The sequence below is a fragment of the Colossoma macropomum genome, unplaced genomic scaffold (genome assembly GCF_904425465.1).
Source record: "Colossoma macropomum unplaced genomic scaffold, Colossoma_macropomum, whole genome shotgun sequence".
Taxonomy (NCBI): domain Eukaryota; kingdom Metazoa; phylum Chordata; class Actinopteri; order Characiformes; family Serrasalmidae; genus Colossoma; species Colossoma macropomum.
The window spans coordinates 9,085,250-9,113,116 of NW_023494787.1; the positions used below are offsets into that span (position 1 = coordinate 9,085,250).

Sequence of the window (27,867 nt, forward strand, 5' to 3'; positions counted from 1 at the left end):
AGCAGAGAATTATTACTACACTCACACATTAACAGTGTAGCTTAAGGAGAGAGAGACTCTTTTCTTGGTAATGTGCTGTGTGAATATTTTGTTACCCAAATAACAAAACATACAGACCGTAATGTTGCATTAAAGTTGTTGGTAGGATATTATGCTTGACAAGCTTGAAAAAAAAATGTGTCCCACTAACCTCCAGCTCTTCCTCTCTCCCCTTCCTAATTCACACTCATCTTGTCCATCATGTCAGCTCTAGCATATTTAGTGTATTTAGCATATTTAGACAGAGTCTCAAAGGAGGTGTTATTTTTAACACACTGAACTTTCCTATCAATTCTGATGTGCTAATTTTGTTTGTCACTCTGTAAATGCAGGAATGAGACAGAGACTAGCAAGAAACCGAGTCACTGAGTAGTAATGGCGACAAATTTATCAAAGTATATGGAGATGAGGCTTCAGCTCGGAGCTCTGAGCTTTAAAAATGAGCGAATACATCAAATGAGAATGTTTGTAAACATAAAGGTTGGCTATACATCCGGGGGGATAACTTGCGTCTAGTCAGTGAGCGTGAAATTTATGGTAAATACAAACTGAGCAGCAAAACGATGAAAACTTGTTTTGTCAAATGTACTCGAGTACATAATGGATTTTACTTATGTTTTTCCAGGTTAACAGCTTTCAAAAGCAGGTAAAGCTCCTATAAGTAGTATTAGTCCTACTGAGGAATCCACTGTCTTTGATGACACTTGCAGCTGAAGCCAATCACAATTTAGTGAATCATTTACTCTTCCAGATGAAGATGTATTGCCAAACACTATTAAATGACCAATAAGTGTATCAGAATGTAAACTGGGACTGTATGTTGATGTGTTGATTGTTATTTTTAGAATTATTGTTAAGAGAGTTTACTGTGAGATGGGTCACTGTGGGAACAAAACCTTGTATCTCAAAAATGTTGATACGAGACTTTACTTTAAATTCTTAACTTTTAATAGAAATTAATGGAAAAATTATTTATTCACAGTCATTTTGGGCCATTTCTGCTGGTCTATTCATCATGAATTGTTGTCCCATTGTAAAGGGCATTTTCAAATTGAATCAAAATATGAAAAAACGGTCAAAAATGGAGATATGAGGTTTTGTCCTGAAAGTGATGATAAGCTAGTTAAGAAACTAACACTAACAAATTTATGCTGGCAGCCACTAAGAGTCTTTTTGTCATATTTTCCCATGACAGTGAAAAATATATGCCTTGTTTGATTCTACACATGATTTTGCAAGTCAGATTTCTGACTATCGTCAGAGTGTGGCTGTTGTCAGAGATTCTGGAGCATTTCATAGCTTAGTAGGCCAAGGAGTTGATCCCAAAAAGAGTCGATTCTCCGGGCATAGGGATGCATTGATACTGGTACTGGTATCTGCCTGATACCATGCTCACTTACACATACTCATACTCATAATTTTTTTAAAAATTATTTGACTCACTTTTTTGCATAATGTGAACCTGATTATTAAATTCAAAAACATTTTTTAAATAATAATGTGTGCAGGGGGCCCTTTGGTGTATTTGCCTTGAGGCAACATTGTGAAACAATGGGAAGAAATGATTCAAGTTTCTTGAAGTGGTAGGACCTGGCTTGTGTCTGGCTAAATCCATTCCACTGTCATACAGTGTTGCTTCTAGGCAACAAACATAATGCTGCAAATTCAAAAAACAAAAAAATGATACTGAATGTTAAAAAGAGATTTAATAGTGTACACTAAGAGATAGTATGACCACATGTATAACGTTATTCTAAAGTCAGGGAAATGTGTTCGTCTCCCTGAGGCAACATCATGCAATAGAGTGTTAAACTAACCAGCAAGCAATGTTGCTACATTGGACACTTTAGTTGAAAATGACATACAATGACAAAAAGGACCATTAAACAGTTAATCACAGTTATTGTAAATGGTTCCAACTTTCTCTCAATCAGGTTAAAAACAAACTAGAACTAGAACTGGAACCGTAAGTTTAGCTGATTCCCGTTTGGGTCAGTTCTTGTTTTTGAATGTGCCATGAAAACACCTTTATAAAGTGATGCTTCATCATTATACCCTACAAAGAAATGTATGGCTGGGGCATATTCATAAATATTTCACAAAAATTTAGGACACAAAGTTGTGAATTTATTGGGAAGATCAGTTTGAAAAAAGCTTTCCAATATCTGGGTTAAATCTTTTTCAGGATTAGTACAAAATCTGGCATCAAAGCAGCCCTACCTCTGTTACCTATGTAACTTGGACTGAATACAGATACTTAATTTCCATATTATGGTTACAAAATAACTCAAAAAGTGCTTTTGAGTTTGTACCTGTGACTTACCTGGTTAATACCCACATCTTAAGGGACTGTAATGTGTTACTTTATCCAGCTCCTATAAAGCTGCCACTGTGCTTTTCTATTTAGTTTTCATGAAAACAGATCGGACCTCAGGTGCTGATGAATCATGGGAAATGTGGATGTTCAATTTCTGCTTTTTCAGGGCTTTTCTCTTCTCTTTTTTAGCCTCTTCAGGCTTTGATCTGGCCTGAGGCAAATCAAACTGGCGCCTCTAAGCTAATAAACCGCTCTGAGGGGAAAGAAAAGCCCATCACCTCACTGCTACTGTCAGAAGGGAGGAGGAAAGAAGAAGATGAAGCACATACCTTAGATCCCCTTTCATTAAAAATGATCTCCACATCTAAAATCTTCCCAAATTGCTGTGGAGAGAAAAAAGAGAGAAAATAAATGGAGAGGAAAAGGAGGCTGGAAGAAGAGAGGAGAGAAGAAGAAAAAGATAAAATCATCTGACTGCATCATTAGGAGGCTCAGGAGGAACTAAGGCTCATGATATAATTACAGAAAAGGAGTGTACTGACAAGAAAGATCTTCTGGCTTACTTTGAATATCAACTCTTGAAATGTGGCTGTAGATGAAGTTTTAATCAGAGCAACAAATGATGTTAAAGCAGTCACAATGTTTCTAGTTTTGCAAGCCAGATTTCTGACTATCGTCAGAGTGTGGCTGTTGTCAGAGATTCTGGAGCATTTCATAGCTTAGTAGGCCAAGGAATTGATCCCAAAAAGAGTCGATTCTCCGGGCATAGGGATGCATTGATACTGGTACTGGTATCTGCCTGATACCATGCTCACTTACACACACTCATTCTCATAAACACTCTGATACAATCTGATACCATGTGATGTAAGCCAACTGTATGCTGCTGCACTTATGCACAAACAACTTAAGGTGGCAGTGGAGAAGGGTCTGCTCAGACAAAGAAGTGTTTCTGATGCTGTGAAGCACAAACTAGTGTCGGAGCGACACAGAATCGAACATGTTCTGTAGCATTTAGCCTGTCAGCCATTGCTGAGCAACTCTTGTATGTAGTTTTCTTCAGTATTTCCTGGTTCTGGTTTAGCAGCACAGCAGATGGAAAAAGAAACCATAACCAGTCTCACCTCAATGACCTGGCATGGCCCTGAGAACCATTCAGCTCTACAGTCGCAAAAAGGCCACAGATATTCTGTCATTGCCTATTGCCAGGTGCCCCTGCCAAACCTGTGGCCTGAGAGGCCACTTACCTTGGAGATTTTTTTAGGACTTTTTTTCCCTTTTAATAAACCACCAGACCAGTTGAATTTTCAAACATTTTCAAATACCAACCATTAGTAGTAAAAGAAAACTTTTTACCCTCCCACACAAAACATCCACCATGTTTATCATAGGACATGAAACTGGCACCATATTAGAATTTGTTGGAATTCACCAACTGTAATGTGAAGTTTACCACCGCGATAGCTAACGTGTGACAGCAAGGAACAGTTTCGAGCATTTGTTTGTAAAAATACATGGAAATACTTTGCAGACAGTATGTTTTGCCATACAGATATTTTTCCTCTGAATGTTGCCAGATCCTCTGAATTACATGGTTGTTAAGGAGCCATAATGCAACTTCAGGCAAGCTAACACTGCTACACACTAAACTCGCACCATAAGATATTTAACCTCACCACAACAGTGTACAGGCAGTTTTAGGTTGCAGTTTAGTAGCTGGTGTTGGTTTTTGATGGTTTTAAATAAATAAATAGTTAGGAAGTCCATAGAGGCCATGATGTAGTTATAATTTTCTGGACTGTTATAGTGAGATCATGACTTATTTGTCTTGTGATCTCAAGGTAACAAATTTTGTTTTGTCAAGATCACAACTTACCTGTCTTAAGATAAAAGTTGTTTTCTCAAGGTTACTTGTAGTATAAAACATTATCCATATTCTGACTGCTTAACAACCTTGTAATTCAGTGCATCCAGTGAGACTCGGGGGGAATAATGTACACAAGACAAAAACATATCAGTTTTGGGGCATTTTGGTTTACTACAGAACACGACAGCGGCAATTTTTTGAAAAGAGCATTTATTTGTTTTATAGAGGAAACCAGCTTAGAGTTCATGATATGGGCATAAGGCTGACTACAGAATGACGACTTTAGAGATCTAGTATGTGCACATGGATGGGCAAATAGCCAATCAAAATACAACTGACAATATTTCTTGCTGGCTTACTACAGACATCAGAAGCTCCATGTACTTCTGGGAGAACACACAAACCCACACATACTCTGCTGGCTTGAGCTAATGAAGATAGTACAGCGCTCTGTTTGGGAATAGATTCCTCTTTGGACCGTTAGAGCCACCCCAGGCACAGTGTTATTCACAACTCTCAGAACAGACATAAACAGCTAGCAAAAGCTTGGCTGTAAGAGACACCATCTTTGATTTGCTCAATGTGAACCAATTTCTTAATGTCGTATCGATAAAGTGACTTTGATCTCTTTTTAAAATTTTCTTTGCAATGCTTCAAAAAAAAGCTTTTTTCAAAATCTTACATAAAACTTTTCAGTGTCTGTTTCTTACTTTCTTAGTTTCAGTCATAGTCACAGGCATGAGGTGTTGAGACATGAGGTGTTGTTTCAACAGCACTTTTATTTTATTTTAACCACCAGGATTATTACATACTAGGGTTATTCACTAACTACAGGAACTTCGATGCAAACTGATTGAGCCAGTCTTAGGTTATAGATAGTGTGTGATAAAACTTTGGGCCTTTTAAGGGGTTAATATAAACTAGCATAATTCCAACAAATCAGACCTCAGGTACTGAATCATGAGAACCTGTGGATGATCAATATCTGCCTTTTCAGGGCATTTCTGTTCTCCTTTTTCAGCCTCTCCAGGCTTTGATCTGGTCTGAAGGATGTGAAGTAAATCAAACTGGCACCTCTAAGCTAATGCAATACCAAAAAAGTAACAAAAACAGTCAAAGTGTGTCAAAGGATGTATCTTCTTTCCACAAAACAACACAACATGATTTCTCATCAAATTCAGATCATAACAAAATATCTCCTCGTCTACACAAACGTGGTATAGACTGAAAGTTTACGTTTTCCAAATGTATCTGCTTGTTTCAATGAGCCACAAGCGAGAAATAACCGGCAATAACTGTGACTTCTGCTCATTAACTCTGCCAGAATTAGATCTTCTTTAAGAATAGAAAGCAGTAAAGAAGAACAGACATATCTAAAATGTTTGTTTCTCTTCTCTGTTTCTTTCTCTGCTTTTCCTCCCTTTCCCTGCCTCTCTTCTTCCCTCTCCCTTTTCCTCCCTACCCCTTCTTCTTCTTTTCTCTCCTTTTCTTTCCCCTCTTTTCATTCCCTCTGCTTTTCTCTCTCCACCCCCCACTTGTGCTCTCTCTCCTCCACTCTTCTTTCTCTCTCCTATGTTAAGGGATGTGACAGGTTATTCCCACGGGGGTTTCTGGTCTTCAATCCAGAGCCCGCCGTGGGCCGGATCATTAGGAACCGGAGGGAAGAGGGAAGAGAGGAGCTTTCCCCTAATGATCCGAGAACGAGGGAGACTTTTAATTGCTGTCCATGGCCGCCGCATTATTTCATTAGAAGCAATTACTGTGCCAAGCTTGTCGCATCGCCTTCATTTAGCCACAACAGGGAGGTGCTCTGTGCTGGATGGAGAAGGACCATGTGACTCAGGAGCTAACTGGCTAATGGGCTCAGACAAGGCCACTTTTATCCTCAGAGATACTGACCACTGGGATACAGTTGAGAGAGAGATTAGCTAAAGTATGAGAGAAGAGCAGGAGACTGAGACAATCTACAGTACTATACAATGGCTAGTTTCTTTACATGGTTGGTGCCAGTTTTATGCACTACATGTCTAAAACTTTATAGACACCTGCTTATCAAATGTGTCTTCTGAAATCAAGTTTATTAATAGGGAGTTAGTTCCTCCTTTGCTGCAGTAAACAGCCTCTTTTGGGAAGGCTCTACTAGATGTTGGAACATTGCTGTGAGGATTTGATTGCTTTCAGTCACTAGAGCATTAGTGAGGTCAGGTACGGATAGTGGATGATTAGTTCTGGATCATAAACACCACTCCAAATCACACCAAAGGGGGGAATGGGGGTGGGGTGGTCACAGAGACCTTAGGTTCATGTACAGATACTCCAAAGTGTCCCATTCTATCAGTTATACTTTTCTAGGGAGATTGTACAAGCTGTGTGTGTGCAACTCAACATCTGTGTCAACCATAGGTGCACCTTAAGGTAACTAAATTCACTAATTAGAAGGGGTGTCTGGAGACTTTTGGACATACAATGTAGGGACTACACAGGTTCCCCACACTGTACCACTATATAATGGCACTGCCTTTGGGAGGAAACACAGCCTGTAATATTATATCACTGCTGTCGGAAACAAAACCTCATATCTCCAAAATGATAACTTTACAGGAGAAGGAAAAAACAGACTTTACTTTTAATGTAAGTCAAGGGAACCAGACTTTTTTCCAAATAATTTTGGACCATTTCTTTTGGTCCCTTCATTATGAAATTTCAACACAATGTAAAGGGCAACAGGCATTTTCAAACTGCACCAAAAACTGAAAAGTGACAAAAATGGAGGTATGCGGTTTTGTTCCAACAGCAGCGATATAGTACTTACATATTGGTGCTCCATGTGAGAGAATACAGAGAACACTATGGTATCTAAACATTTGATGCAAGCTTAAACTTTGTATACTTATATTAGCATTTAAAGTCTATAATCATTTGCATTTATAACTGCTGTTATTAGTAACTGTCACTTTTTTTGTCATCTCGAAATATTCAAGATATCAACACTATGTTCTCTGAAATGTTTGGTCTGATCTGAACTGTTGTGCTAGTATACAGCTTTTTGACCAGATGTACATTTTTCATAAAATGGCTGTTGAATGACCATTCTTCCCTCATAGGAAATTACTAGCAGAATTATGCTGGTGAAGACTTGTGCACTCCACTTATGACATGATACTAGTAATATGACAAGTACACTAGTAACATCCTAGCATCCACGGGGGATGCCATATCAGCACCACCCTAGCAACGACCTGGAACATCACCTAAAATAACACAATAGCCTTTTAGCAAAACCCTAGCAACTACCTGAGAATTGCTTAAACTCCACAATGAATTTGCATTAGCTTTAGAAAATGGACTAATTTTATTTAATAATAACTTATACAGTGTAGGGTGATATTATAAACTAGACACCAAAAGGTAAATTCATATGTCATTAAAGTTATTAAATAATGAATCATATGCTGTAATCATCTATTTGAAGCATCCATCCAGCCATTTACTTTGGGATTTGATCACCACTTTTCAAGTACAAAACCACCCTAGAGTGAATTCATACTGCCAACAAACTGAGCTCAACAGCTTGGCTTTTTTATTAAATAAGCACCTGCAAAACAACTGCTAGACACTGAAATCTGTTTGAGTTGAATGGGCTCAGTCTCTCTCTCTGTCACTCTCACACACACACTCTTACTCCCTAGTGTGCTTGCCTAGCATGACACAGCGGTGTTTCCCCAGCTAGCGAATCTAGCAGACGCTAATTGTTTTATCCAGACATAATGGGCCGTTGGCGTAGATTAATTAGTTCGTTTGGAAAGTCATCTCTGCCACCAGGGACTGCACATTGCTACTGAACATGCCCAGTCTTACTGCATCACTCAGGCATACGCATGTTAGAATGGAGAACATTCTCTCCAGTCTGTAGCAGCAATAATCATAGTAATAATGGTAGTTAACACCTAGGATTACATAATCATGGTTTTCTTTCCTTACTAGGTACTTTTTATGTATTAGTGGGTGCTGTACCAAAAATGTCTACTTAAATAAAATGTATCAATACAATTTTGTCTCCCAGGCTACAAAACTCAGAGACTAGCCTTTCATTTGTTTATAAAGCCTCAACAACTAAATATGATACCAGTTTTCTTGTAAACACCTCCAAAGTTTTAGGCTACATTCACATTACTAGGCTGAAGTGGCACAAATCTGATTTTTTGCCTTAATGTCGCACAGATCTATTTTTTTCAGAGCAGTGTGAACACGTAAATCTGATCTTTTCAAATCAGATCTGAGCCACTTTTACATGTGGTGCTAGATTTGTGCCCATGCGATCTTAATAAGAACGGTCAGATCTGAAATTCATGTATTATTATTTTTTTTTCCCCACTTCGTGTGCACCAGCAGTCGGCACTGATGTGGCAGCAGCATCTAAGCTCAGGGAACCCTCAGGACATTCTAGACCTTCAAAGAAGACCTAACAATCTTTGGAACCTAAAATTTAATTTCCTTAATTTTTGTATTCATTAGTTTCGTGCTCATATTTAAACCCAGCAAGTATTACAGTTCTACTCTTGTTTCATTGTTAAGGTTGGATGGAAACAAAAGGGTTAAATTCTTGACAGCCTCAGCGAAAAATGAGCCAATCAGGAATTGTTTTCCACTATGGTGTGTCTAGGTAGATATAGCTGAGTGAGCTACCCTATTGGTCAGGACTTCAAGACACGAAGAGAAGTCCTAACACATTAGGTCAACTATCAGTATAATTGCGAAGTGACAGAATTTTCAACCAATCACGTTCTGATTTCAAATAGGCGGGACCACTGCAGAGAAAAAAAACATCACTCTAAGCCTTCTGGAAGTCCTAGTTACGTCACTGACTGTGAATACGAGCTGCAGCCTAATCAGCGTGTTGTTAGAGATAGAAAACAGCGGCAGCAGCTCTACACCAGAGCTCTTTACTGAAAGAGTCACTGTGAAACTGCTACAACATAAAATATATGCTGATATGTCACAAGTAAAACATGGAGTGTATTTAAGAAGCTTTAAATGTCTGTTTAACATAGAAAGGCCAAAAACTGTTCATGCAAATTGCTGTTAGCTTAGCACTAAAAACCTACTAGAATTGTATAGGGATGCTAGCAGAAGTTGTGGGCTTTTTCCTCACGTTTTGACCAATTTTGGCATTTCTGGCCCAAGTTGAAGACCTAGCTCTAACAGTCATGGCTCGCCACTGAAGTAATCCCCGTTACTGTTAAATCCCTGTTAAATTTAGATTCATCAGGCCATAAAGCCTAGTCCACATCTCAGATGTCTAGTTTTGGTGGTGTAGTGCAAATTTTCTGCTGTTTTGTATGTTCCTTTTTTAGTAACAGCTTCTTAACAGCTACACATCCTTTCAGACCCATAGCGTTGAGTTGTCTTCTCACAGTGGAAGGATGGACAGAAACACCTGTGGATTTTTTCAAATCTAAAGCAGGAGTGGAACTTGATTTTCTCCTCTCTCTCTAAAATGAAACTCCCAAGTCAGAAAGCTCATATCCCCTGCCCCAGGATGTTTTTTGGCTTGCCCTTCAAGCATCTTGTCCCATATTCATCTTTCTTACATGTGAACATCACCTTATTTCTATGCAGGAGAAAAAAAATCTTGCCTTGAAATGACTTCAGCTGCTTCCTTGCTTATTTTGAGTTGTACCTTTTTAAAGGGACATTCTTATGTTTCAAAACGTCTGCATAATTAAATGGTTAATATGTATGCAGAGTCATTCAGAGTGGTTTGATGTAAAATGATCCATACTAGAGTAACATACTGAGTCAGAACTGTTCGCAGTGGTGTTTGTATTTCACAGAAATAATTTTGTTTCAGTTGTCTGTGGTGAACCATGACAATTATGGCTAAGCCTTCAATCCACCTCTATGATAATGCTTATTGCTGCTAGCATATCTATGGGATTCAAGTAGTTTATCACTCGCAGTTTACATTAATATTCTTTGGATGTTCTGCATTAACCACAGACATTTAAAGCTACTAAAAGATATGTCTATGTCTTACTTTAAGTTTGTGACAGATATATTAGCATACACTTTACATTGTAGTAGTTCCACAGTGACTTTCAGTCGAGGGGGCTTGCATAGAGCTGCTGCCACTGTTTTATACTTCTAACAAACCCATTAGGCTGCTGTTTGTATTCACAGTCAGTGACATATGTAGAACTGCCAGAGGGCCTAGAGTTTTTTTTTTTTCCACTAAATCGGTTCTGCCTATTGTAAACCAAAAGGTGATTCGTTGATTCCTCTGTTGATTCTTATGCTGATGGTTAATCGAACATGTTAGGACTTCTCTTCAGCTCTTGGAGCCCTAACCAATAAGAGAGCTCGATTAGCTCTATCTACTTAGACAGCACTGAGGAAAACAACTGCTGATTGGTCAATTTAACCCATTTGTTTCTATTTAAAATGTAACAATGAAACATGAGCTGTACTGTAATACTTGCAGAGTTTAAATATAATAACTCTTTTGAATAAAACTAACCTAAAAATGACCAGCACCCCATCGTTAGATAAACACAAATTTAGTATAAAATGAGTTTTGTAGTATTACTTTTAATGAAGCATTTATGCCTCTTCCTACTTCCCCTTATTGAGTATGTTCTACCTTCCTCTGTAGTAATTCAAAAAGCCCAACATTCGTCTTACTAATTAGCCTCTAGCTCCACATCTAATTAGGAACTCAGCTGCTTTAGCCTCCTGCTCCATATGATTATTGGTAACTCATGGTTAGCAAAGCAGCTAATGGAATGGCATCTGAACTGCCTCCATGAACCTGAAAACAAACATGCATGTTCTTTGACAACGGCCACGACACTGAAGACAGACTAAGACAGGATGAGTGACAGAGCAAAGATATTCGATATCTTAAGATATTTATTAAAAACAAATCTTCTCTTTTTGTCTTTTCAGGTCTGGCCATTTTTTCTTTGGTTTATCCTCAGATCTTTTCATAGTCTAGTCCCAAATACATGTGCTTTCTTCACAGTTATTTCCCAAACTGCTTGTCTTCTAGCAGCCAAGATTTGCCTTCGTCAGCACTTCTGGTTCTTTTAGAGAGAATTTATTTTTTCTCTGTCTGCAGCCTTTCATGCCTGCAGCTTGGTTGTGTAACAGTACCTCTGCAATTTGGATTTAACAGTTCAGGGCTGATATCATTTCAATGCCAGGTCACCCTGTCACTCTTACTGATGGGTTCATCAGAGAGAGCTACTTCGATTCTTTTTACTGGAGAACATGGATTTGGTGGCTGTGTTAATCCAGACAGAGTAGGTGTTAAATTGTAGCTAATGACAATTTGTTAGCAAGGTCTAATTTCATTAACCAGACAGAATAACTGATAACAACCATGGTAACTGTAAAAATATGAAATAGTAAAATCCTTGCAATCCTTAACCTTTTGGTAATATCAGTGTTTTTTAAGGACCACAGCAAATGTGTTTAAAAGTGCAAAGGACATATTTTTAAAATTCTTTAAATGATCTTTTTGCAGCAATGAATATTTTTTATAATTTATTTTATTATTTTTTATTTTTTATTATTTTCAATAGTGTGGACAACTGATCTCACTGACAAAACCACAGACTCCATTTTAGATTTATCACAGAAAATAATGAAGACTTTTAGAAACTTAAAATGCTATCTGTTGGAGGTAGGCCATAAACTCAGGGCAAAAAACCTGTAGGATAATGCTTTGTAATGGATTCTGGTAGCACCTCTAAGGGAATTTCATGTTAGTATGAGGCACATAAACCTTTTCGGGCCATTCTAGATTAAACATGGACAACAGAAGCTTATAAAAGACATTACATGTTTTATCTGATTATCACCTCTTATTTACGTTGGATGTTCATCTATACGAAAGGCCTTCAGCCCAGCTCCTGATGACCTAACCAATAGGAAAGCTTACTTGACTGTATCTACCTAGTTACCACAGAAAAAATCCTAAATGGACAAATTATTTTGTTTTGAACCAAAACTTAACAATGAAATAAATTCAATAAGACTTTAAGTTTAAACAAACTTAAATACAGACTTTTATTTATATCCACAGAACTCATTAGGCCTTCTCTGAAGGGTTCCTGAGTAGCATCAACACATAACTCAGTTATGTGGGTTCACAAGTACCTGACCCTCTCATTAGTCTTTGTCTAATTGAACATTTTGAAATAAAACGTGTCCATGGTAGGTGCCATGCCTCTAGCTCATTGTTAGTCATGTGGCTAATCAGTGCTGGCTAAGGTCTGTTGCTTAGAGAGTGAGTAATTAGCATAAAGCTAACCTTCGATCGGGCTAACAGATGGAGTTTAAAGCGAAGACTTTGGCACGGCTGGGCAGTGGGATGGAGGTTAGACCTCAGGGCCGGTGAAACAGCCATATTGCTGTGGTTTGCTTTGTGCTAACGGAACACACTAACAGCGTACAGTGCCCTGTAGCGTTTTTGAGCAATTACTGCAGCAAAAAACACATTTGGCTCCACGGCTCGGTGTAAACCCACTGCAAATAGACGAGGGGAAGGGTTGGACAGAGATATATTTTCTGGGCGATTCTGGTGCCAACACTGCTAGCGACGATCAATTCAAAACCCCTGCCATGGCAGCTTGTGTGTGTGTGTTTTTGTGTGTGTGTGTTTGTGTGTGTGTGTTTGTGCCATGTGTCTACATGCTCACTTAACAAGCCCCCCTATCATCATAAATCCATAGGCCACACACAATTTCCACACACACATCCTGGGAGCTAATTACTGAGCAGAGCTGGCTTGCTCAGGCCCTGCTCCAACACACAGAACAATAAAGCAGACAATCAGGGAGAGAGAGAGATGGATAGAGTGAGAGTGAGAGAGTGAGAGAGAGAGAGAGAGAGATAAGACATGTTTTGTGTCATGCATGGACAGCTACGCTGTAATTAATATCGTGCCCATGACAGGGTCTTCATAAACACAAAGTGTGTGTGTGCGTGTGTGTCCCGGGTGTGTGTGTGTGAGTGCGTGCCTGTAGCGATGACTGGCCCAAACTAATGAGAGCTGTTTAAATGAGCTTTATTTGGCTAACCTGCAGCTGATTGGCTTTTACTGTTATTGAGCTGCTTTTCACACCACCACAGAAAATCTGTGAGCTGGAGACGAGGAGTGGAGAGCTGGCATGCTTTAAAATGTTTTCTATTAAAAATGCAGCATGAAATAAAAGCTAACATAGCTTTCTTTGAGACACAGAATTAATTTGGCCTGAACAGATCAAAGATGGCGTCTTGTCCACAATGAAAATATGTGATCAATATCTACAGCAGTCTGACAGAGGTGTCTCCAGAAGATGTTGCAGTTTGTAGTTTCTGTTGTTTTATCTTGCTAGCTAGCTTTTATTCATCTCTTTTCTTCACTGACACTCTAAGGACTGACTTTATTGATGTAGCTCAAGGCAGAGCATTGTCACACTTTCTGTTTTTGTTGTAATGTTGATTCACACTACAGTGCAAAAGTTAGAGACCCTTTGTTTATTACATTTTAAGTAAAAACGGCCATTATAAACAAGCTTTTCCTTTTTCAGGAGACATGTCTAAGAAGATTAGAAATAAAATAGTACAATTAGGTAAGGAAGGGGAAAGTCAGAGTGAAAAAAATGAGACTCCTAACAACTGTTGTGGACCTACAAGACCACCAAAACCGTCCCCATGAGATAAACAGTGCTTAAAGCTTTCACAGCATACTAAATATACAGTTTATGAATGTATATGAAAATTAAAAGCCCTGAAATCTCTTTGGGTGGGATTTTTTCAGCACACTTACCCCGAACATCTGTCTGAGGTCTGGGTCACGGAAGCGGAAGGGGATGTTGGAGACGTGGAGGCGTTTAGGTTGCTGTTTCTCTGGAGAGTCCGAGGACTGCAGCGTCAACTGCTGGGAACTTTCTGTTTGCGTCACGTCATCTGTCTGCCCCAGTGGAACAAAAGACAAAAGATACACGCAATCATTAGATCACACTTGTGTAAGTGTTGCCATGGTGATCGTGTCTGCTGAAAATTTGTGATGATCTAGAGAGAACTTTCTCAGTCTCTTTAATTTACTAAAGGTGGAGTCATGAGAATGCAAGAAAACAGCACCTTTACTCGTGGCGACCTTACATTATGTAAGTTAATATTTTCAACAGTGTTTTTTATACCTTTTTTTAAACATATACATGGAGTTGACATCCATACATACAACATGCAAACAAAATAATATAGTACTTTAAAGTCTGTTAGAGCTTCAGATGTCTGTGTTTTATCTAGAAAGCTGCTATAAAATATAAATATTCACCGCTGTTAGCTTAGTGCTCACATAACATTGAGGAAATTTCCATGCCATTATTTTATCTTCCATGCATTATCTTAGCTGTTGTAATTGAGTAAATAAATAACATACAAAGCTCAATTCCAGAAAAGTTGGAACATTTTGTAAAATGCAATAAAAACAAGAATCTACAATTTGTTAATTCTCTTGAACCCTTTTTTTTAACTGATTCAAGTACAAAGAAAAGATTTCCAATGTTTTCACTGACCAGCTTAAATTTATATTGTAAATTTAAGCAAATTTAGAATTTGGTGTCTGCATCACATTCAGAAAAAGTTGGGAAAGAGGCTTTTTAACTGTTTGGGAACTGAGGACACTAATTGTTGCAGTTTTCAAGTGGAATTTTTGCCCATTCCTGCTTAATATGAGACTTCAGGTGCTCAACATTCTGTGGTTGTCATTGTCTGATTCTCTTTTTCATGATGCACTATAAATTTTCAATAAGAGATAGATCTGGACTGCAGGCAAGTCAGTCAAGCATATACAGTCAGAATAAGGCGTGGCATTGCCTTGCTGAAATAACTGTGAACTTCTCAGGCAGCGTATGTCTCTCTAAAATCCCATTATATGCCTCTGCGTCAGTGGTACCTTCACACATATGCATGTCACCCATGCTGTGGGCACTGATGAACCCCCATACCAACATGACATATGTTGACTTTTGCACCTTTCACTGATCAGTCCCTTTTGTCTTTGGTACCAAGAACTCAGCATCTGTTTTTCCCAAAACAAACTGAAACGTACTTATCTGACCACAGCACACATTTTCAGACCATCTGAGATGAGTTCGGGCCCAGAGAACTTGGCGGCGCTTCTGCATAGAACATTTGTATGGTTTTCTCCTTGCGTAATACTGTTTCAAATTGCATTTCTTGATGCAGCAGACTGTGTTGAGTAACATCAGTTTTCCAAAGTACTCCCAAGCTCATATGACTATATTTAACACAGTAGCATGATAGTTTCTCATTTAATGCTGTCTGAGGGCCTGAGATCATGCACATGTTTCCAGCCTTGCCCTACATGGACTGAGATTTCTCTGGATTCCCTGAATCGTTTCACAATATTATGTATGGAAGATGGTGAAATATCTAAACTCTTTGCAATCATGCATAGAGAAATGTTCTTTGTTTATCTTAGCTTCCAAAGACTGAGCCTTTGCTGGTGTTCCTTTTATACCCAAGCCTGATACCTTTACCTGTTACCAATTCACCTGCTTATTGTGGAATGTTTCAAAATGATTTCACTTAAACATTCAATTAACTTCTCAGTTTTATTTTGTCCACGTCCCAACTTTTTTTGGAGTGTTTTGCAGGCGTCAAATTCAAAATTTTGGTACATTTACAAAATACTACCAAGTTGATCAGCCAAAACAGTCATTTCTGTGTACTTTTGTCAGTTAAATAAAGGTTCAAGAGAACTAACAAATCACAGATTCCTGTTTTTATTGCATTTTACAAAATGTTCCAACTTTTCCAGAAATGTTTATGATGTTATGCCTTATTCATTAAATATTCATAAGCTGTGGAACCAAGCAGAGATTTCAGTGCAAATGATCAATCAGCTTTCCAGTACCTCATTTACATATCATTTACATGAAGCATGCCCTCATTCATGCAAGTCATGAGCCAATGGTTGTGCTCGTAGGTGACTGAGATTTTGAGGTTGAGCAGTGAGTGCACTGTACCTCCTACTGATAAAACTTTATGATGTTAAAATTAAAATGGTGACTGTAAAAACTAAAATGTGAAATAAACTAAGTGGCAAATCAGGAATTATTATTTTTCTGTGGTATCTAGGTAGTGGCGGCAGCTTTACAGCAGAGCTCTCTACGGAGTCACTGTGAAAGTTCTACAAGGTAAAATATGTACTAATATGTCTGTAGCAAACTTCAAATAAAACATGGAATGTCTTTCAGAAGCTTCAAATGTCTGTGTTTAATCTAGAACTGCCAAAAATGGCCCATAGACATGCTAGCAGAAGTTCAGCATCATCTTAGATGCGTTTTTTCCTTATGTATAATTTACTATGTTTATTTGAGTTTTGACATTTATGGCCTAATTTGAAGGCCTAGCTCTAATAGTCACAGTTCACCACTGATTCACAGTATCGCCACAGAGAAACATTAACTGAATCACATACACACATAGATCTAAACACATTTGTACACACATACACACATAAACCCACACACACAATATCAAGGCTTATTGGGGGCTAAAGTAGGCACCTGCAAAACACACACACACACACACACGCTCGCTCACACACCCACACTATCAGGGGAAAATTGAAGCCCCAGGCACATGTGCTGCTGAGCTTTTATCATTAAGGCAGGGTAATGATGTAATGATGTAATGATGATGATCTGCTGCAGATGAAGCCTGTGATAAACACCATCTCTCTATTTCTCTCTCAGTCTACCGTGACCACCAAAAAACAGACCTGGAGAATCGCACCCAAACACACACTCACATGCAGATATTTATCCTCAGACAGACACATTAGCAGCAGACGAGTCCCTGGTTATCAGTCATCTGCTAACGTGTCTTCCTCCTCAATCCAGCAAATCAAACCTCTAAATCAACCGAGCACTCTAACAATATCAACAACAACATCTATTTATCTTCTGAGAGACAGAGAAAGAGGCAGACAGAGACAGAGAGAGAGAGAGAGAGAGAGAGAGAGAGAGAGAGAGAGAGAGAGAGAGAGCAATGAAATATTTGAGAATAATAAACAAAACATACTTCAGATTTTTAACTGGTCTTTAGAATTTAGAAAAGTCTTTTGCTTTGAATGATCCTTTAAGAAGTATTTGCAAAACCTGAAAGAAGCATCCCGCAACCAAATTACTGACATTCCATCAGCATAATGTGTACGAGGAGTCTGTGCCAGCTGAGGCTTCCAAATCAAGATATTAAGAAAAAGTCAGTTTGATCCATACTAAACTGATTTACCTTGTAAATATTGCATCTGCTTACACACTGCAAGAGCTAAAAGCATACAAAGGGCTAAAATCATGTAGCTAATTAATGTTATTTTGCAGAAGAGCAGTGATAATTTATACCATTTGTACCATCAAATGACATCGGGATCACAAAAATGAGCAATATCTGACATTACCCTTCTATGTTTGGTGGGGTTAATCAGTGTTGACATAGACCTTGTAACAGTTTGCCGTTCTCTGAACTGTATACATTGTCTAGATAAAGATAGATAAAGATAGATAGATAAAGATAGAAAAGTCAAGCGTGAATGTCAACATTCGGAAATGATCAATGGTAAAACTACAGAATTCATCCTTCACCTAACAAACTGATGAGAGCAGACTTTGCTATATGGAAATGACTGAATGCTTTTCCAAAGATTTCTCCTTCACTGGCTCAGCTCTTCAGCTTCTTTCCCCTCATGAGGTTGCACAGTGAATGCTATGAAAGTGTACACCATTTTGTTTTCACTGCTGTTACTACAGTCATGGACCACACAGCACACCATGGCTATATGTTATCTGTCAGAATGTTTTATTTATTAACAGTGTGAAAACAGTAGCTCTTTTAGCACTGCTGTCACCACCACATTGGCCAGTGGTTTGTCAACAATATGGAGGTGAAGACAGGTGTGACGTCAATCAAATACTATCTATATGACAATTACACTCATTTTATTAACAATTATTAATTACCAAATGTTTCACTTCTGTTTATAACCAGTACATGACAGTTGTACACTCATAAAATCATAATATTTTTTATTAAAACACAAAAAAAGTTTACATAATTGCATAAAAGATTTATTTCAGTAGTGACAATTCTTAATGTTGCATCCTGATTTTCAGACTTTGGGAGACCTTTACTTCGAAACAATGAGATCTAACTGCTCACCATGTGGCCATGTGGGGCCGTTGTCATAAAGGTTCTATACAGCACCATCTACAGCACATTGTCAATAAGTCTCATGATGCAAAGAACCCTTTAATCATGCAAACTGTTCTTTGAGTGTTCATACCTCTACATAGAACCATTGTCTTTACTATAGAACCCTTGAAGAACCATCTTTTTTTAAGAGTGCAGGACTTCCTGTGAAACAGCTGCCAGGTTGAGCGTTACAGGAGATCCCATTCATATTCCAACCAGTGAACTCTCTCTTCCTTTTATAAAGTCTCTAGAGAATAAGAACAGTATTCACGATGCAGACTAGAAAGCGTCTTTAAAACACACATCCTGCATTTATCCATCACTGCCTAAAGCAGCAGCATTATCAGCCCCATCAGTACGATAATGACCATTGCCTTCATTATGCTCATCATCATCGCTCTGTACCGTCTAATCCAGCCCATTCATCCTCTTTTATAGCCCCTAACTGCTCACTCACACACACACTCTTAAAGGAACAGTTTCACATTCACACAGTTTACAACCTTACTCTAAATGTAGTTGATCAGCAAATCAGTGTGAAGTTTGCATCATTAGACTTACACTGGAGTTATGAGGCTAATGTAGCTAACAAGTGAAAGACACATGCTCCACCACTTATCACTGTGTAAGTTACAGGCTTTAGGCTTGGTTCACACATACTACCACTGCATGACATGAGCGAAGTGGCTGTGCGAGTGTTACAGTCATTCACTAGTGGCGTAATTAGGATTTTATGGGCTCAAGTGCTAAAAACATGAATGGGCCCCCCTGTACAAAAAATACTTTTAATTATGAAAAATATGACGTGTCACTTGCTTCTTAACTCATGTCATGTCGAAAAAGTAGATGATGTCATTCACCCACTAGCATCTAATGTTAATATATTTAGCTGTCTGACATGCCAGGCCAAATAAACAAGTTACATAGAGGCCTAATAAAGATATTTGGAGACCTGTAGCAACATGGGCCCCACTTACACTTAAGCTTATGAGAATATAATTATGCTTGTTATGCTTTTATAAAAACTTTACAATGTCCCAGATAGCAAGCATACGTCAGTCCGCTGGCTCAATAAGGTCGGGACCCCGCTGACTGTATGCCGCTGTTATTTACACTGTTATTTATCTTTACTTTACATTCATATTAGTAAGCATAATAACAGTGCCACACAAATGACACAACAACAGTAAAATCACCCCAATCTCACTAGCAAGCTACACCTTAGCAAGTAGCCCACGAGCTTTGTATGATTTAAATTCTGCCTTTTCCCTTGAGTAATATAAATTACATCCAGTGGAATGTTTTCCCTCCAGATCTTCACTGGCAAACAGTTATGAGTAAAATCAGATATTTTCATTATCATGTAAAACTGACATAGATTCTGTAGTGGATGTCCCTTGTGGGCATCCGTAGTTATCAAAAGTGGGCAACCGAGTACGATTAAAAAAGAAGAGGAAGATTGTCATTGGTGCTGCCCCTACCTTTTGGAGAAATATTTATGTGTGACATTTGTGATCAGTCTACCCTTATACGACTGGCTAAACGCAAAGCAGCAGCCAGACTCGACTGCATAAAGTAAATATATGCGAAACAGGCAAAGGTTTTGGTACTGAACTGTGAATAGACTGTGGTATGGCAAGGTTGCAAGCGGACATGTACCGTTACTGTTATCTGTAAAAATGGTACATCACATAAAAAAGTACATCACATAGCTAACAACAGTATAGCAATCATCTTGAAGCCTGAATTTGTCCATACTCTTGGTTACTCAGTACAGTTTGCGGAAAGTGTGTGATAACAGTAGCCTGTGATATACAGTGTCAGAAACCGCATAAGCAAGACTCTTTGAGATTATAGTTTGAGGAAACTGCATCATGACTTAGCATCCTGCCACCGGCCATGCTGTCGTAGAAGTGTGGGAAGCGTGGCCATGCAAAGCGGCCACACCAAAAGGCTCTCGGTAGGAGAGACTTTAATGCTCATAGTTGAAGTTGTTGATGTTATTTGATGTGTGGTTGTGGGGTAGTTTGTGTGGGTTGGTGTCTACCATGGAGTAAAGATGTACAGCTAGAGGTGACCTGCCTGCTATCCCAACTGCTTAAATAGTGCTGTTCTCCTTTGCTGCCTGTTCAATAATAGAGCATTTGCCTCTAAAGCATAATGTTTCCTACATCTTAGTCGTCTGATGCTATAATATTAATTGTGGCAAATAAGCTTGCATTACTTGTTAGCTACATTAGCCCTGTAGCCCCAGCGCACAGATGCACACACAGCAAAAACTGCTGCTTTCAGCATCTTTCCCTCCCATTGGTCTAACAAGCTAACATTTAAAGAGATTGGACTGAAAGACTGCCAGGCAGAAAAATTACACACGATTAAGCAGCACAGGTGTGTGTGTGTGTGTGTGTGCGCACCAGCCTGTCGCTCAGTGGATCTGCAGTTATTCCTCTCCGTCACTGTAAGTGAAAGAAGGTATTGGCTTTGATGGCATTTGGAAGATGTGTATGGTACAATTGCAGGGGCAGAAGAAGTAGGGGGGCTGAGGGGGCTGCAGCAACCCCAGACTTCACTATTATTTACCTGCAACTGCTAAAAACAATACTAGAAAAATAACAAAATCCTATTGAAAAAATGACAAAAGTAGTGTTAGCACAGCAAAGACCCACGTGTGCTTTTTGTAAGTCGATGTTTGTATTTTGTTTATTGTAATAATCTCCCGGTAGATGTGGGGGTGTAGCATACTCTGTGGGCATTACACATTCCACGCCTCACATCAACAATCTGATTGGTCGGCGCTCAGCTCATTGGCAAAAATGTAATTCATACTTATTATAAGATCTGTGTTATGATACGTTCTGTCTCACGTTAACCAAACATAAACACACAAATCATCTAAGCCGCTTATCCTTCTGGGTCCTCGGGAGGGGTGGGGTATGGAGCCTATACCAGCGGTCATCAGGTGGAAGGCAGGAAACATCCATAGATAGATAGATAGATAGATAGATAGACAGACAGACAGACAGACAGACAGACAGATAGATAGATAGATCTTTCTCCCTCTCCCTCTCTTTCTCTATACTTCTCTTTCTCCTTCTCTCTTTCAGTCTCTCTCTTCCTCTCTTATCATAGTAAAGAAACCTCATCCAAGCCCTTTTCTTTTTCTTTCTTTCTTTCTTTTTTCCTCATCTTGCCCTCTGTTATACATGACTCAATAATCAAAAGGGCCTCAGATCTCCCATGCCCACACACAAAACATGCATGCGCACACACTCCTTTATCTTCACACAAGGAATGTGTCTGAACGCGCGCGCGTGTGTGTGTGTGTATCTTATCCGCTCATGCTGAGTGTCTTCACAGCAGGTCTGCAGATGAAATAGAATCAAATACAAAATGCTGAGAGCCTGCAGGATCCTACAGTACCACACCAGAGAGCAGGGTGGGGGTGGAGGGTTGTGAGAGAGAGAGAGAGAGAGAGAGGGTCTAATGTGTCAAGCTCTTCACTCTTTCCTTGTTTCCATGGGATGATTTAGAGACACAAGGTTGTGTTTTATCATCTCCATTTGTACATTTGTACTAGTTTTACAATATGCTGGTAAAACTCTGTGTTACTCAGAAGTGTGTTATGTCAAATCATGCCTTGACTGTCACTTTTTCAGTTTTTTTGTCAATTATAACAAAGAAAATATTGTTGACAAATCCTTCAGCGTAACAGTTATGCTACAGTAGCTAAAGGTGATGTTATTAAAGTTGTGTCTCAAAGGGCTCCCCGGTTCAGTAATTAGGGGACTGTCTACAAAATCAGCCCTTTTCCAGGATGTCTCACTGTCAAAATCGTTTCCTGAAAGTTTTGTTCCCACAATGCACCACAAAAACTAGTAAACAACAGGGGCACGAGAAGGTGTTTCAAGTTGGGGGTGCTGAAATTTTAAGCAGCCTATACATGACGTGATGCTAAATTATTTGCCTTTTTTCCATTTGAAATTTTTGGTACTCTACATCAAACACAATGTGTTATACTGCACTATAATAAGGCGAGAGACAGCAATACATAAATATAGCACATCACATCAGACCACACATCTTCACTCTGCTCTCACATTCTAGATGAACTTTATGTAAATTAGTGATGACCAATCAGACTGTTGATATGTGGTGCCAATTGTGTTATGTCCACAGTCAGACACTTAGATTCTGCCCATTCTGTCTTTGAACCTCAGCCTGCGTGTGTTTGTGACACACCCTAAAAGCAGCCAGCTGTTGTTGAGAGATGCTGTTTGACTCACTGTAATGAAAATACAGTGTTAACTTGTGTTAACTTAAACAATGCAGGGCTACTGCAGATTTAAAAAAAAAAAAATAAAAATATATATAAATAAAAATAGACACATGCAAATTCCTCTCTTAAAGCCAGCACACATGAGTCTTTGCTATGCTCAAATTAAAAAGTTTAGATTATTAGATCTATTAGATCTTATTATTATTATTATTATTATTGTTGTTGTTGTTTTTAGCAATTGCAGTCCTGAAATCATGGGGTGCTGCAGCCCCCACAAAACCCCCACTTCCCACGTAGTAAACAATGACAGTTCACTATGCTCCCTGACCGGAAACAGCATTATGTCTCCAGCTTGACTTTCTGAAAGTTTTGAAATTGAAGACAAATGCTGTACATTATCTCACTTGCCAATCCACCTCAAAAAAAAATTAAATGTTTATTTTCACATTTATGAATAAAAACTACCAATAATAAGGGTTTTGCTCTAACAAGACTAACTTTCTGACTAACTGAAATGTTCACAGCAACCTTAGCTAAAGAGTCACTGTTTTAAATCAGTCTCTGATTTAACTTATATGCTTCAGGGCTAACATTTGCCACTAACTACATACCTACAAAATAATCTATAACCACTATATTTCACAAGTATTGCACTTTTTTCATTCTGTGAGCAAAAAATTACATCCCTGTTAGAAAAACCAGCGCAGACCACCATTACACAGCTTTCCACCAGTGTTTTAGATGCTGGTAAACCTGTTTCAGACCAGCACAGGACCAACAAAACCAGCTTAGACCAGTGTGGAATTCATGCTGATCTATGGTGTTTTTCAGCAGGGATTCAGATGTTAGCTGAATGTCAGTTGACTATGTTTTAGCTATAGGTGCTATGTCTTGCTTAGGTGAACGATATTTAGCTTGGCGCTAAAGTAACACTGGACAACCTTGCTAAGAGAAATTAGCATGATGGTAGCAGTACACAGTTCATGAAGTACCTGGTATGCTATCCTTAAAACAACAGCACAAGGCTAAGCACAACACAGTGGGTGAGCTGCCTAGTCCTTGTGTACTGTCTCTACATCTGCACATAACTGAGTCATTAGTGTCCCAGTGTTTCTGCTACCAGGAACCTAGTCAGTGCCCAAATTTGTATTACCTATGCACCGACTCACTAGATAGGGAACTAGTAAGCAAATCGAGACACAGCCTAAATTACATTTCCAGCTAGTCAGTGACTTTTCTGCTTTGCCTCTTGGTCAGATGTTTATGCCTAAACGTCTCTAAAAGCTTGTTCAACCTCACAACAGTAGCTATGAAAGAGCGCACTTGTGGATGGAGCATGGATAGATCAATTGGCCTCATTTCCACAGAAGCGCCAGGAGTGAGGAAGACGACAGGAGCTAAAGAGTCTGTGTCTTTCTCCTCCACTCTCTCCATCTCCTTTCTGCCTGAATTCCTCTGAGGTAAGGCCACAGCCCCACAGCCTCTGAATGACCGCTGTTACTGCATATGTAGCAGATGCATATTCTTATCTTGCAGAGAGAGAGAGAGAGAGAGAGATGAAGCGAGACAGACAGAAAGAGAGAGAGAGAGAGAGAGAGAGAGAGAGAGAGAGATAGAGAGAGAGAGAGGGAACTCCTTCTTTAATCTTTAAAAAGAGGAGAAAATAGAGACATATGGCTGCTTTAATCTGTTCCAGCCCACGAGACCCCCTGCAGAAATGTGAATCTAAGGTTAGACATATAGAATATCTATTATTCATACAGGTTTCTATTTTAGCAAGTCTCCGCTTCTGTAGCCTAAATAGCAGACCACAGCACAGCGCAGCGTGTCATGAGCCAGATATACAGAGCTTATCTCAGTCAGTGGAAGAGTGAGGGAAAAATACAGAAAAAGATCGAGGAACTGAGTTTCTCAACAGCTACTCTTTGTTTTACAGTCCTGTGCAAAGTCAGACACCACCCTCCATTTACCTTATTTCAAGTCAGAGTGGCCATTTAATTTATTTTTAAGCATCAGGAACTTTTTTCCGGCCTTTCGTATGTCCAACTTTTACCTTTATAACAGCTTCATTTCTTGCTTTCAGTTTTTAAAGAAATCTGCAGTGATTTTTTTCACACAGTCAAAGTTCAGTCTTAGATGTTGGTTGCATTTTCTGTTTTGCATCATCCAAATAATCCTAAATACATTCACCTCAACACCACTGCATGTGTTTGGGATTACTTGGATGGTGAGAAATAGAAAATGCAACCAACTTCTTAGACTGAACTTTGATTTGCAAATGTTTTTCTTTCCTCTGCTCAATAAGAGCTTCTTAATAGCTACACATCCTTTCAGACCAACAGTGTTCAGATGTCTTCTCAAAGCGGAAGGATGCACAGAAACACCCTGAATGTCAATGATGAAAGCTTTGATGAGAGCACTGTTTATCTGATAAAGACAGTTTTGGTGGTCTACCAGGTCTTGCACGGTTGTTAGGAATCCCATTTTCTACATCTTTCAATCATTTAGTTTAGGGAACTCCCGACATCCCCCTTCCTTGTGCAAGTGCATTGTCTTATATCTAATCTCTTCAGAAATATCTCCTGAAAAATGAACAACTTGTAACTAAAAGCCATTTTGACTGGAAATAAAACAAAGGGTGGTCTCTGACATTTGCAGAGTACTGTAAAGTGATTACTATTTGCAGGAACCAGAGAACAGTAGGTGACTATCATGGCATCATGAGTAATTACACACACTGAAGTGAAAGGAAGCAGGCAACACTTCACAACTGCTTTCTTTCAGTTCAGTAGGATTTCCACATTTATACAAAGCAAAATCAGCAGTGTTCATTACACTCCTGCTGAGCTCATATGAGCCTATACTGGCTCTCCTACGGTGGGCTCACTGTGTACAGTGTATGTGCCGTAGCAGTTAATTTAACACCAGGGATTTTTTTGTGAAGATTTGATCATTCACAATGAGAAACACACATGCTGCCACATGCTGGACTTAGTCTTATCATTTCTCTTGCGCTGGAGGCAATCAAAGCTTCGGTTAAAGGAATAGTTTCTGTGTTCCTTTTACACGAAATGCAGCCACTAAACCGAGACATGTTTGGTGTCTGATGCTCGCTTTGCACTGAAGCTACGAGGCTAATGTAGCTAATGTAATGGAAGCTTATTCCCCACCAATTAGCACTGTGCAAACTGCATGTCTTAATCATCACACCTGTGCCTGAAACTGAAAAATTTGTTAAAGGGGGAACTCCACCAATTTTTCAAAAATTTTGCATAAATCAGTGGTTGAGAAAGCAATTAATTGTAGAGAAACTTTCTGATTCAAAATTCTTTACAGTGATGTTGACAGAAACCAGGGGTCTCAAATATAGCCAATTTTTTACTATTCAAAATCAGTGAACACCTACATGTGTCTTCTGTTGTTATTTGTAATGTTGATTGTGGTAAAATAGTGATAAATCTAAAAATAAATAAATACATTGATTAATAAACTGCACTCTGCCTGTACCTCTTTGCCATGAACAGCTTTTAAATATACATTTTAGACCAAAATCTTATCTCAAAACTACATAAAACAATATCTAGGAGCTTTTAGAGGCATTTAATGCTTCAGGCGTCTGGTTCCTTTCACTACCACTGTAAGTATTACTGACAAGTTTCTCTGAAACATTTCATATCAAACCACTCTGAATGGTTTCATAATGCATTTAGTTTGACAAAAATTGGTGGAATTCCCCTTAATATGTCATCTCAAGTAGACTTATGGTTGTTGACTGTATGACATACTGTTATTTATAAACATGGACAAAAAACCAGACAGGCTTCATTCAAATGGCCGCTGCTGTTTTCTATGGCTGTGAACTGGGATCTGCAATGAAATTCGAGTCTTTCTCCCTGTTTGTTAGGCATTCAAATATATTCAAATTTGAACTATATTTCTGTCTTTCTAGATGCAATGAAAATGAAAAAAATCACTGCAGTAAACACCATCATAAGAAAGCATGTGTAAAAGCTCACAATGTTATAAACCAATTCTCAACATGGGAGTCACAAGATGGAAAAAAGTACACATTCCTATTCTGAGATGCTGAGAATGACTATTGTATAAAATCTCCCACGGTAGTGATGTCACACTGTCAGAGTGTGGCTGCAACAGTATAAGCACACAAACACTGCAACACTGCTAAGCAACAGTGCTTAGCCAAGCAGCTAAACTGGCCCCTTATAATTAAAAAAAAACTTGATTATTAGCTTACTATGCTACAAAGCATCCACATTTGGAGTGTTGCCTTGTCTAATAAGTTTCACTCAGACACAAAATAGTAATTACTAAGCTTATTAAGCAAACAAACTGCTTTATTCAAGATACACACTGTAAGTTTTGGGGATATGGGGACCTCTCTGGTGGATATGTGTAATTGCACATAATATGTGGAAGATAATTTTGTAATTTTTGTTGGTTGTGCTTCGGACCCCTTCCTTGAGTGGATGAATCTGATAATTGAGAGTGTTGAAAGGGCATTCAAAGAGAACTCAGTCAAAATTTAATAATATTATTTTATAAATTTAAAAATTTAAACCTAATTATATGTTTACAGATTTCAATATGTTACACAGATTCATGGGGGGCAAGAGCACGAGAGAAGGTTAGAGGCCATGCTGGTAAGGAGAAGAATCATTTGGAAAGCATTTTTGGTTACAAGGTTTCGGGGCATACCGGAATGGAGAGGAAAGCAGCTGGAAAGCATTTATTTATTTATTTATTTTTTTGGAAAGTGCAGAGCATATTTTAGGAGAAGAAAGTGGTAGGAAAGCAGTTTTGTTTAGGAGAGCAGCGGCCTGGACAGAGCTCCAGGGCATGTGGTGCTGCATCATCCCCACTGATCCACCCAGCCAAAACAGATTAGGCACTCAGCATGGTCTGCTTTTCCCACGCTCTAAATCATTCATGCTACACCATGTACAATCTCATCAGTGCGAATAAATAAAACAGGTAAGGTTTAGTGAAGAAGGGTAGGTGATGGGAGGGAAAGATGGAAGAAAGGGGTGAGAAAGGGGTGAAAGATGGATAGGAAGAGGTGATGGGAGGGAAGGATGGAAG

The 27,867-nt window shown here is 38.8% G+C and overlaps 1 protein-coding gene across 1 annotated transcript in view; it reads right to left on the reverse strand.

Moving 5' to 3' along the window:
* LOC118805334 (RNA binding protein fox-1 homolog 3-like) overlaps positions 1-27,867 on the reverse strand; it is a 132,069-nt gene that overhangs the window by 43,926 nt on the left and 60,276 nt on the right. Inside the window, exons 3-4 of the mRNA XM_036566061.1 lie at positions 14,038-14,181; positions 2,686-2,739 (exon numbers count right to left, since the gene is read on the reverse strand). Of these exons, the coding sequence (XP_036421954.1) occupies positions 2,686-2,739; positions 14,038-14,181 (198 nt within the window). The remainder of the gene's footprint in view (positions 1-2,685; positions 2,740-14,037; positions 14,182-27,867) is intronic.